Source organism: Lepidochelys kempii, chromosome 21 (assembly GCF_965140285.1).
Source record: "Lepidochelys kempii isolate rLepKem1 chromosome 21, rLepKem1.hap1, whole genome shotgun sequence".
In the NCBI taxonomy this organism is placed as follows: domain Eukaryota; kingdom Metazoa; phylum Chordata; order Testudines; family Cheloniidae; genus Lepidochelys; species Lepidochelys kempii.
In genome coordinates this window covers 18,038,156-18,051,226 of record NC_136400.1, presented here as the reverse complement: position 1 = coordinate 18,051,226, position 13,071 = coordinate 18,038,156, and the positions used below count along the sequence as shown (strand labels likewise).

General features: G+C 44.0%; 1 protein-coding gene across 5 annotated transcripts in view; it reads right to left on the bottom strand.

The window, feature by feature from the left end:
• KLHL12 (kelch like family member 12) overlaps positions 1–13,071 on the bottom strand; it is a 114,700-nt gene that overhangs the window by 66,045 nt on the left and 35,584 nt on the right. For all 5 annotated transcript variants that reach the window (XR_013634870.1, XM_073319672.2, XM_073319674.2 and 2 more), the window contains exons 4-5: positions 5,459–5,608; positions 4,168–4,282 (exon numbers count right to left, since the gene is read on the bottom strand). Coding sequence is in view for 4 of the 5 variants with exons in the window: in XM_073319672.2 (XP_073175773.1) it covers positions 4,168–4,282; positions 5,459–5,608 (265 nt within the window). In the remaining variant the exon portion in view is untranslated. The remainder of the gene's footprint in view (positions 1–4,167; positions 4,283–5,458; positions 5,609–13,071) is intronic.

The following is a 13,071-nucleotide window of genomic DNA, read 5'->3' as shown; positions in this document are numbered from 1 at the left end:
CTTTGGAACCCCCTTCAGGTACTTGAAGGCAGCTATCAAATCCCCCCTCATTCTTCTCTTCCACAGACTAAATAAGCCCAGTCCCCTCAGCCTCTCCTCACAAGTCATGTGCCCCAGCCCCCTAATAATTTTTGTTGCCCTCCACTGCATTCTCTCCAATTTGTCCACATCCTTTCTGTAGTGGAGGGCCCAAAACTGGACACGATACTCCAGATGTGGCCTCACCAGTGCCGAATAGAACGGAATAATCCCTTCCCTCCATCTCCTAGCAATGCTCCTACTAATGCAGCCCAATATGCCATTAGCCTTCTTGGCAACAAGGGCACAGTGTTGACTCATATCCAGCTTCTCGTCCACTGTAATCCCCAGGTCCTTGTCTGCAGAACTGCAGCTTAGCCAGTCAGTCCCCAGCCTGTAGCAGTGTATGGGATTTCTTCCGTCCTAAGTGCAGGACTCTGCACTTGTCCTTGTTGAACCTCATCAGATTTCTTTTGGCCCAATCCTCCAATTTGTCTAGGTCACTCTGGACCCTATCCCTACCCTTCAACGTATCTACTTCTACTTCTCCCCACATCTTTGTGTCATCTGCAAACTTGCTGAGGGTGCAATCCATCCCATCATCCAGATCATTAATGAAGATACTGAACAAACCTGACCCCTGGAGCACTCCGCTTGATACCAGCTGCCAACTAGACATCGCGCCATTGATCACTATCCATTGAGCCCGACGATCTAGCCAGCTTTCTATCCACCTTATAGTCCATTCATCCAAGCCATACTTTTTTAACTTGCTGGCAAGAATACTGTGGGAGACCATATAAAAACTTTGCTAAAGTCAAGGTATATCACGTCCACCGTTTCCCCCATATCCGCAGAGCCAGTTATCTCATCATAGAAGGCAATCAGGTTAGTCAGGCATGACTTGCCCTTGGTGAATCCATGTTAACTGTTCCTGATCACCTTTCTCTCCTCCAAGTGCTTCAAAATGGATTCCTCGACGACCTGCTCCATGATGTTTCCGGGGATTGAAGTTCCCCAGAATCTCCTTCTTCTCTTTTTAAAAGATTTGCGCTACATTTGCCTTTTTCCAATTGTCCAGGACCTCTCCAATTGCCACAAGTTTTCAAAGATAATGGCCAATGGCTCTGCAATCACATCAGCCAACTCCCTCAGCATCCTCGGATGCATTAGATCTGTACCCATGGACTTGTGCATGTCCAGCTTTTCTAAATAGTCCTTCACCTGTTCTTTCACTTCTGAGGGCTGCTCACCTCCTCCCCATACTGTGCTGCCCAGTGCAGCAGTCTGGGAGCTGACCTTGTCTGTGAAGACCGAGGCAAAAATAAAGCATTGAGTACTTCAGCTTTTTCCACAGCATCTGTCACTAGGTTGCCTCCCCCATTCAGTGAGGGTCCCACACTTTCCCTGGCCACCTTCTTGTTGCTAACATACCTGTAGAAACCCTTCTTGTTACCCTTCATATCCCTTGCTAGCTGCAATTCCAATTGTGCTTTGGCCTTCCTGATTACACCCCGTATGCTCGAGTAATATTTTTATACTCCTCCCTAGTCATCTGTCCAAGTTTCCAGTTTTTGTAAGCTTCCTTTCTGTGTTTAAGCTCCCTGAAGATTTGTCTGTTAAGTCAAGCTGGTTGCCCACCATATTTGCTATTCTTTCTGCACATCAGAACACAAGGACACACATTCTGTCCTTCTGATATATTTGTATCCTGGTATTCCTGTGTCCCACTGATTATCCTCATTCCACCAAGTTTCTCTGATGCCTATTGTATCAATATCCTCATTTAATATGAGGCACTCTAGTTCACCCTTATTATTATTTAGACTTCTAGCATTTGTATATAAGCACTTAAAAAAAATTGTCACTTTTTAGCTGTCTGCCTTACATGATGTAATTGAATGGGAACCTTATGACTGTTTCTCATCAGATCCCACCCGCATTTTATCATCTTCCATCCTCTTCTCCTTACTAGGACGTAGCGAATCTCCAGTAATAGATCCTCCCCTAAGGGATGTCTCTGTCCGAACCATGCGCTCTTCCGCACCTGTCCGCTTTCCCCCAGCCCTTAGTTTAAAAACTGCTCTACGATATTTTTAATTACGATCTTTTTAAGTCTAATTTTAATTTTAGCAATCTGGTTCCATTTTGGTTTAGGTGGAGCCTATCCTTCCTGTATAGGCTCCCCTTTCCCAATGGTGCCCCAGTTCCTAATACATCTAAACCCCTCCTCCATATACCATCATCTCATCCATGCATTGAGACCCTGCAGTTCTGTCTGTGCATGGAACTGGAAGCATTTCAGAGAATACTATCTTGGAGGTCCTGGACTTCACTCTCTTACCTAGCAGCCTAAATTTGGCCTCCAGGACCTCTCTCCTATCCTTCCCTATGTCATTGGTACCTACATGTAATACGACCACCGGCTCCCCCCAGCACTACACATAAGTCTATCTAGATGTGTCAAGAGATCCACAACCTTCACACCAGGCATGCAAGTCACCATGTGGTTCTTCCGGTCATCACAAACCCAGCTATCTATGTTTCTAATGACTGAATCCCACATAACTATTACCTGTCTCTTCTTAATAACTGGAGTTCCCTCCCATGGAGAGGTCCTTGGTGGAAGAGGATACCATGACATCATCCAGAAGGAGGGTCCCAACTATGGGATCATTTCTTTCTGCTCCAGTTGGATGTTCTCCTTCCCTGAGACTTTTATCCTCCTCAACCATGCTAACCCACCAGTCAGTGCTTGTTTCTCAGGCCCAGAAGCAGCACTCCACCGTCTTCAGCTGCTCTGTGAATGCCACCAACAACCAGGAATTCTTTTTCGCTATGTCCCTCAGCTATATCCCCGGTTGTTATGATACTTCTCGTGGGTCTGCAAATACAGGAGAATCAACTGTCCTGTATTTGCAATGTTCATGAGAATAGTGCAGAGCTCTGTGGGCACCATGCTCCTGTCAGAGATGGTGACACCGAAAAGTGTTGCATGTGTTTGTGACTTTTTTTTTTTTTTTATTATGGATATGGATGGCATTATGGGATGGAGACGGTTGCATGCTGAGAACATAAGTCCCTGGCTGAGTCATTTCTATCCCACAACATACTGCAAAAATTTCCCAAAAGTTATCCCAGTGTGTCACATACTGGACAGTGGTATGTGGCACACTGGGATAACTTCCTGTGGTGCAGTCACTTTGCATCAGTACAAGCACTCCTGGTCAGTACACGCAGCATCGACACAAGCAATCAAGCATACACGTGCCCATGCAGATAATTAACCAGTGGAGCAATTTACCTAGGGATGTGGTGGATTCTCCAGTACTTGAAGTCTTTAAACCAAGATTAGAATGTCTTTTACTGAAAGATCTGATGATCTTATAGACTCAAGATGATGATGAGTCTAAAAGATCTGTTCTGGCTCATCTAGAAGTTACTGGGCTGAATACAGGGTTAACTGGGTGAAATTCTATGGCCTGTGTGTTATGCAGGAGGTCAGACTAGATTATAATAGTTCCTTCGTGGGAGTTGTCAAGAGAGATGAAAGGCATTTTTCCCCTGCAAAAGGACTGGCATGCTGCTTCTGCAGGCCAAGAGCAACTGACCTCTAACTACATTGCAATCAACTGAGCTCAACTACGCAGACCTGTCAGAAAGGCAGATCATACCTTCAAGCAAGAATGGGGCTTGCTAAAGCACGTGTCAAAGAGAGGCAAAGGGCTTATTTTTGCTCTTTAACACTGAGGTATCTCTCCACTTCCTACCTCCCTGGTGTTTTTAATGATCCTGGTAAAGGGGTAGAAAGAAACTATCCCACCACGTTGGGATACAGTCTAGAAGCGTGGACAACTCTGCGGGACAACAACTTGTCACTAAAGCACAGGACCGGAAGTTAAGGCGATCTGGTCTCTATTCCCAGCTCTGCCACAAATTTACTGTTTGTTCTGAGTCAAATCACTTCCATTCTCTCTCTCTGTTTCCCTCTCTGTACAATGGGAATATTACTTGTTTCCCAAAGGGTTGTGAGAGTTAGTATCTGTGAAGCACTGAGATCATCAGTCAGAAGGCACTAGACAGCATCTAAATACAATACCTGGCAATGTCCCAGAGAATCTCCTGAGTGTCCTTTCCTTTGTTGCTCACCTAGACGTGCTCTGGTCCTGGGTCCCTGCATCTGACTCCGGAGCTCAGGCCTTAGGTGGAATTTCTTAGCTTCATCTACAAGGTCTCTGCACTGCAAACTGCACCGTATAAAAGGCTGGGGGAAAACATGCATATGTTGTATGTTTGATTTGTTTTAAATTCCCTAGAAACAATCATATTAGAACCAGTTCCACTGGATTTAAATGACATTAAAACTCTGACTTGCATGATGACCTACTGGCAACAGAGAAAGGCTGCAAGTGCTACAGATGAAAAAAGGCCAAAAACCTGCACAGTGCCAGATACTGCAGGGCTCCCTAACTGTGGAAGAACAAACAAGACTGAGTAAATTACCAAACTAAGATAAACCAATTTAAGCAATATTTAAACCAGTTCAACTACGTCTGTGCTGGGGATTGGCATCAGGGTAATAAAATTAGTTTTAGATCAATTTCATTACACCAGTGAAACCATTCTAATGTAGTCTGTTGCAGGAAATTCTGCCCTGCTCGGTGAGGGTAACACAAATAGGCATCTCCAGCTGGATAAGGATAATGCTATGACTTTCTGTGACCTTCGAGACTTCTGCAGCGTCCAGTGCTGGCTCAGGGGCTGCCCAAGACGGGAAGCCCCTGGGCCAGCAGCAGCAGTTTGGGTGTGTGGGAGGGGACTCAGGGCTGGGGCTTGGAGTGCAGGGCGGCGCTTACCTCGGGCAGGGGGCTCCCCTGCTGCCACCGGCATGTCCCTACAGCTCCTAGGCAGAGGGGCCAGGGGGCTCTGCACGCTGCCCATGCCCACAGGCACGGCACCTTGGGGTTCCCGGCTAATGGGAACTGCGGAGCCAGCACTTGTGGCGGGAGCAGCATGCAGAGCCCCCCTGGCTGCCCCTCCTCCTAGGAGCTGCAGGGACATGCTAGTCGGAGCCAGGAGCCCGCCAGCCCCGCCAACCCTCCCCACCCTGCACAGGTCCTGGGCAACATGCCACCCACCTGCTCCCCCCCAGAGCCCACAGCACCCCCAGACCGCGCCCCCACAGCTCCCTGCCCCAAGTTTTAGTTAGGGATATATAGTAAAAGTCATGGACCACGTGACCGATCCATGAATTTTACTAAAAATACCTGTGACTAAAATGTAGCCTTAATTATAGGCCATCAGTGAAAGGAAACAGTGTGGAAAGCGTCCCCAATGTGTTCTATTGAGATATTTTTGGGGACTGAACTATGGGATGTAAAGGAATAATGATATGGACTCTTAACCTCTCTATATCACAGGATCACTGTGCTGTTTATACCTCAGTGTCTATGACATCTGTGATGTAGCGGGGGGTAAGAAGCGGCATGCGCACGTACTGCAGCAGCTCTGGCAAGGAGTCCTCCCGTTCCTTTTTTGAGTGTTTCACCCAATTTATAACTGCCTCAAAAACAGGTTCTTCAGAATCCACCTAAAAAGAAAAAGCACTGATCAGACTTCAGAGCGTTGTTCCAGTGACTGGATTTGGGATAAGCAATAACTTTCCAGCTTGTTGACTCTGCTTCTCAGATAGCAAAAAGGCTGAATTCTTAAGCAACGGTTTATCATGAGAGTTTCTAAGAATGATATTTACAAATGATCACCAAGAAATTCTCTTTGATTTTTCCTATTTAAAGTGCCACCCAATTGTTCTCTTTTATATCATCACCACCTCTCCCAATAGCTTTCTGGAACTTTCCATAGCCATTAGAATTTACTCATTGTGCTCCCATTAACTCTCTGCAGCCCCTATTCAAATGCCCAAACGCTAACCTCTAATACCAGAGGCTCCGGCTTTCTTGGTCCATTTCTCCACACTTGAAGAAACCAACCTTCAAATACCCACCTCCTCCCAGAGATATTTATCGACTCTGGAAAGCTGAAATCTGTTGCAGAGAGCCCTGAGCACTTTGGCTAGGCTCTGAAAATACACATTGTTTGACCGTAGGTAATTCCAGGGCACACTAAAAGTGCAACCACTGAGGAGAAAGCTCATAAGTAATTAAGGTTTCAGCAAATCACTAGGGTTGGGCAAGGATCAGCAATGGAATATGAGTACCCACCTTACTGCCAGCATGACTAGTGATTTCATTCCAGTCATACAGGAAAGCCAGCTCCACTTCCTATGCTTTGGATTCTGCATCTCAAATGGGTTTTGCTTCAGAAGTAAGGGCAGTTCAGATGTTAGGTAGATGTAGGGGTCTGGTAAAACCTCACAGGTTTCAGCCACAAGATGATTGCCCAGCCAAACCAAGTGAGCATATCAGCAAACCCTTGGAGGATGGGGTAGGTTTAAAGATGAGGCAAAGCTCTTACCAGGAGAGCTCAGAGAGCAGAGCCCCAGAGATAAGGGGGCAGTTCTACATACAGAAACTCACTCTGAAACATAAAGTATACAGCCACGATCAGTCACTTCCGTTTAAACTATATCTGAAGTTAATTTTCTTCCTTTCAGTACTATACTTAGTGGGCTTGATCAAGAACACAGCACAAAATCTAAACATACCAAATGCATTAATTGATACTCTGAGAGCATCCTTGAAACACATAAGCAAGCAGAAGTGATCATGCCCTTCTCTGTTAATACCTGAACAGCAGATCCCTATACCTAACAAGTCTGCAGCTAAAATCCCACTTTAGAGACAGGAGAAGCTGCTGTAAACCCCAGGAATTTGAACAACACCAGCTTCATTTCCTCCCCAGTGTAATGTTTATAGCATACTCACTGAAATAATGGCAGAGGCATATCTGAATGTTACAGGATCTTTAACTCTGTGAAAACAAGTGATATTGCCACTTTTATAGTGTCTCCATGTGTGACATTGCACTCTCTAGGATTTTATAAAAATATGCTAATGAGTGTGAATATAATGTAACTGGAATATGCTTCATGCAAAAGGTCTCTTGTAAGGTATCATTACAAAGCTTATAATCTACTGAGTGTGGTCATCCTATTTGTATAAATGTATGACTCTTGTATCTGAAACTAGAAATATGAATTATAACTCTGAGGTCCTATTGTATTTATGCAAAGTGTGGGCCATTAATGGTGGTTTGGAATCTTGATGGCTCCCATTAACCAGGAAAACTGACTGTAGATGGATCTGTTTACTTGTAAGTCTTCCTGTATACTGTGTGCTGGCAAGAGGGTAATGAAGTCTTACAGTGACATGTGATCATGTCACCTGAACTGGAATCCATCTTTAACCTGGTGCTTTTCCATTGAGAAGAGGGGTGGGAACCCAGAGGGTCAAAGGATTCCCACCTTATGCAAAAGATATATAAGTGAATGGAACAGAACAAATGGGGCGGCCATCATGAGAAATCCCCTAGCTACCACCTGAGCTGGAACAAGGGCTTTACCAGGGGAAAAGATTGTGCCCAGACTAGGAAGGCATCCAGTCTGTGAAAGAAACTTATTGAAACATCTGAGGGTGAGATCTTATATGTATTCAGTGTACTAGACTTAGACTTGCGTGTTTTATTTTATTTTGCTTGCTAATTCACTTTGTTCTGTCTGTTACTACTTGGAACCACTTAAATCCTACTTTCTGTATTTAATAAAATCACTTTTTACTTATTAACCCAGAGTATGTATTAATACCTGGGGGGGCAAACAGCTGTGCATCTCTCTCTATCAGTGTCATAGAGGGCGAACAATTTAGGAGTTTACCCTGTATAAGCTTTATACAAGGTAAAAAACGGATTTATTTGGGGTTTGAACCCATTGGGAGTTGGGCATCTGAGTGTTAAAGACAGGAATACTTCTTAAGTTGCTTTCAGTTAAGTCTGCAGCTTTGGGGCACATGGCTCAGACCCTGGGTCTGTGTTGGAGCAGACTGACGTGTATGGCTCAGCAAGACAGGGGTGTTGGAGTCCCAAGCTGGCAGGGAAAGCAGGGGCAGAAGTACTCTTGGCACATCAGTTAGCAGTCCTAAGGGGGTTTCTGTGTTCCAACCTGACACACCATGATAAAAAAAAAAAAAAATCCATCTCCAAAATAACGGCTGGTACAGCATTAAAACCTCAGCTCCTGAGCTGAGTAAAACTGCCATCCACACATGGGTTGCTGTCTCCTGTTCTCCTCAACACACCTCCAGCTGCCAGAAACACTCAGAGCTCATCGTATCCATTCCCCCCTCTCCCCTTGAAATAGAAAAATGGCAAACAGGAAAACAGAGGGACAGCAGGATTAGCACATGAGCATCAATGATCCCAATCCAGGCATGCTGGTGAACTTCAGAAGCCCAAATTTACACCCATTTGTTTGCAACCTGGGATGCCAATCTTGGACTGTTCCTGGAATGGCCAGAATGGCTGCTACAATACAGAAATTTGGTTTAGCCCAATCTTTACAAGAATGACTGCAGGGCACCAATGCATATAGTCAAAACTTGATGGAGGAGTGCACAACTAGAAGATTGGAAGGTGAACTGCAAGACCACACTATGCTCAATGATGCAGCAGTTAGATGGCTGAACAATCTAGATATTAACTTGTGATGCATATGAAAAAACAATCCCAACCAGCCCAGCAGCCTTGAATAGAGGTGTGCTGCCCAGTCAAAGGGCAGATGTGATAGGACACACACCCTAATTTTGAAAAGCTCATCATGTTTATTGATTTTTTAATTATCAAAGGACATTTTAAAAGCAGTATACATTTTCAGGGCCTTTCAAATTCCATGGTGCCCCTTCTACTTTGAAGAAAGCAAATTAAACAGTTCTCCTGGACTGTTGTGATGTTTTTGATTTGTGTTTGTCTCATTTACACTGTACATGTTTCGGGCCAGGGAATGTATCTTACTTAGAAAATTACTGTTTACATTTACTTTATTTTACAAAATACATTATAATCAGAATACAGTCGAATATTAATTAATTCAGAACTGAATCCTGGCACTTCAAATGGCAAAATCTTCCTGACATATAAACCTTTGATTAGTTTTTACATATACTGGATCCACTTCCACTTTATAGGCTCCATGAAAATATAAAATGCAGCTTACTAAATCAGGGCAGCCACCTGGTTAGAGATAATTTTTTAAGCACTGACAATGTCTTTGGCACTGTATGAGACACAGAATGAAGAGGTCCCTCCCTGAGAAACTCACAGTCCAAAAGAAATTGAGTAACATCTCAGGCTTAAAGAGAAATTCATACTTCTACCATCTTGATGCAGCAGATCTGGATGTGTGTCTTACAAATAAATAGCTGTCTAGTCCAATGATCAATTCTCAAAGCGGCCATCACTCCCAAGTACCTGCACTCCTCACAAACAGATCAATACAGCAAGAAACAGAACTAAGAGGTCACTAGTTTGGCCAACCTTTCAGTGGCTCCATTCAGTGACCCACTGCAGAGCTTTGGCACATATCTGAAACTTCATCTCTTGTATGTAGAAGTACATTTTAAAGATACTGATAATGTAAGAATCAGATGCTGCAGACACACACATTTTTTAACCAACAAGAGAACAAACAGGTAACTAACAAGTCATGATTGCAGTGTTTGTAAGCTAAACTCTCTATCCCCTTCCCTTCATATCTCTTGGTCTTTTCAGACTGTAGATTCTTGGCAGAGACCATCTTCCTATGTGTTTGGAAGGCACCCAGGACAGTGTGGGCACAAATATTTTTTTAAGGCTCCAACTCTGCAAACGTTTTCATATGTACTTAGCTTTACTCACACAAGCAGCTGCAGAGATGCCACTGGGACTGCTCACGCAAGTGAAGGTAAGCACATGCATAGGTGTTTGCAGGCTCAGACTCCAAACAGTAATAACCTACATTACCAAGATTGCACCACAAATCACTGAAAATGAAAGAATTTTAAAAATACAACTACTTGTCACTAAATATGCTAGCTTTCCTTTCTGCGTTTCTTTCTGTTGTCCAAGATGAATACAAAGTGTTAACAGTGATCTCAGCTGTGTCAAAGCAGAATAACTTTGCAATGGATTGACTATGTGATAGATTAGTTGGTGCACTGATCTGTTGATACAAGAGAATGGAAGATTGTGTTAAGACTTTGCATGACAGAGCGAGGGGGACATGCCAGTGCGAGCCGGGGAGCCCCCTCTGAAGTAAGCGCCACCCCACAACCCTACCCTCTGCCCCAGCCCCAAGGTGCGCAGCCTGGGACTTCTGCTGGGGGAGGGAGCGGCACGCAGCCCAGGACTCCTGCTGGTGCTTGGGAGGCCGGGGGGAGGAAGAAGAGGTTGGCGGGGCTGGCAGGGGCTCCACCCGGCAGCCTGCAGCTTCTAGGGGGTGGGGTGGCCGAGGGGGCTCCTGCCATAAGCGCCGGCTCCGCAGCTCCCATTGGCCAGAAACTGCAGCCAATGGGAGGTACAGGGGCGGCACCCTGCAGCACTCTGAGCCCCCTGGCCCCTCTGCATAGGAGCTGCAGGGTCATGCCGGTGGGAGCCGGGGAGCCTCCTCCCAGAGTGCTGCCCTGCACCCCAACCCTGAGCTCCCTCCTACACACCCAAACTGCTGCTCCTGGCCGCTGCAGAAGTCATGGAGGTCACAGAAAGTCACAGAATCCGTGACTTCCAAGACAGGCATGGAGCCTTATTCATAACCACAAGAGGCAAGACGTCACAGTGAGAGAGAGGAGGGTGAGTAGGGTGTGGCCTCCACAAAGAAGAGGACCAGGAGGAACTCCACACAGCCATCAGTTTCCGATTGATACCAGGTCCTCAACCCAGAAACTTTGGAAGACCTCTCTCTCAAGATCAAGCTGGTCCAAGGGAACAGCAAGATGTATGGGACACATGTGGATGGAGGCTTGACCCAAATGCTGAGCAAATCAAATTTGCCCAAAGAGTTCTCAAAGTGTCCAAGGAAGACAGACGCCGCTTGTTGGGGATTCAATACGCACAAGAATAGAACAAACATTCTACAAGGGGCAGGCAGGCAGACAACACGGTGCTGTATTCCCAGAATCAATACATGAGACGTCATGCTAAGATAAGATAGACTTCTGAAGTGAATATGCAACTATCTATTGGTGATGGTTCATATTGGCAATAATGACACTGTATCAAGGAATACCTCGCAGATCAAAGATGAGTTCAGCGAACTCAGAAACATACTGAAGAATAACGTCTAAGCAATCTTTTAGAGCCTTCCTGTCGCATGAGAGAAGGAAGCTAGAAGGCCTAAGATTCTAGAAGTGAACTGTGGAGTAAGTGAGCAGCGATGGAAACATTGGTACACTTTCTATGTGGAGCTGTATGGCCTCCACCTCAGGACAATCTCCTCTAGGACAGGCTGGCTAGAGTAGTCAACAGGAAATTAAACGAGTAACAAAAGGAGAGGGCAAAAAAGGCAAAAATATAAGCACTCATTTAACACAAAAATCAAGATGTTGAGAACAAAATTAATAAAGGAACCAAAGGACATGAAGACAAGAAATTCTTGTCTTGCCCATACACCAGGGCTAGAAGCCTGCGTAACAAACAACAGGAACTAGAATTGAATTTATGCTTATAAATGAACAATCTATTTGGTATTACTGAAACCTGCTGGGATGATTCCCATGATTGGAATGTTAAAATCAATGGTATAACATACCTAGAAAAGGCTTGAGTGGGCAAAAGCGGAGGGGGAGTAGCACTCTATGTCAAAAAAGGAATTACCTGTTTCAGAGTCACTGATAACTCAGAAGAAAATGATCTTGGATGCTTATGGATCAATGTCAGGGTGGATAAAAATCAATGATTTAAAAAAACACTTTTTTGTATTTGATCAGATTTTTTTGATAATATGCTTTTTGAGGGAAAAACCTATCTAAGGAGAGTTTTATCATGGAATAGGGATTATACATTCTAATTCTGTAGTATGAGAAAACATATTCATGTAATGTTTAAGAAAAGTTTTATAAATGAGTTCCAATACATCATGCATTAGGGACCCAATTTTATGGGACTCCAGGGGCTTCTGTACAGATTATTTAGGTTAATTTTTCTATCTACCCAATGGGACTCAATGCTCAGTCTAGAAGATACCATCAGAGATGCTTAATTTTACAGTTCTCAAACTGTGGATTTGTGCCTCCAGAGATAACATGCTTGTTAACAGCAAAAATGTTTTTACCTAAGTAAATAAGTAAATAAATAAATAGAGGTGAGAAACAACAGACCTCAAGCCTATTGTTCCTCTGCAAATTTGTGTACAACGAGACAATCCCTTACCTCTCTCTAAAAGTGCAAAGTTTCAAAATGTTCAATGTTGGGGGCGGAATAGATCTGAACAAGGAGAAGTCTGGAGATAAATGCGAGAAGGGAGGGACAGGCAATAGAAACAAAAGTGAAAGTGTTTGAGCAGCATATTCCAGAAGTCTTGAGGTCTTTCTGAGTATAGCCTTCATTGATTTGAGATCTACCATACCATTATCTCACTGTAAGGGAAAACCTATAATGGCAGCAGGTCGTAAATGAGACCCAGTTTGGGAATATGAACCATTCAAGAAGTATATATTTGCTGATGATATTTTAAAGAAAGTCACACCAGTGAACTGGTGGAAGTCACTTAAGTACTTGGATTCAGAGACGGTTGAAGTGATAATCTCACTTTTAAACAGCAGTAGCTTCTGCCGGTGTAGAAAGAATATTTTCTTCCTTTGGACTAACTCATTCCAAATTGAGAAATCGTTTGGGACCTGAAAAAACAGGAAAGCTTGTTTTTCTTTTCCAGATTATGAACAAACAAGAAAATGAAGGTGAAGACAACACTTAGCTGCAGAAGCCAATATTTTAAGTTTCTCATGTTGACCTGGCTGACAGTCAATTTTAATTTGTTTTTTTTAATATTTCATTTAACTATTTTAGTTTAAAACAATTTTAACAAAAAACAAACCTGATTTTAAAAACTTGAATGTTTAACTAAATTCA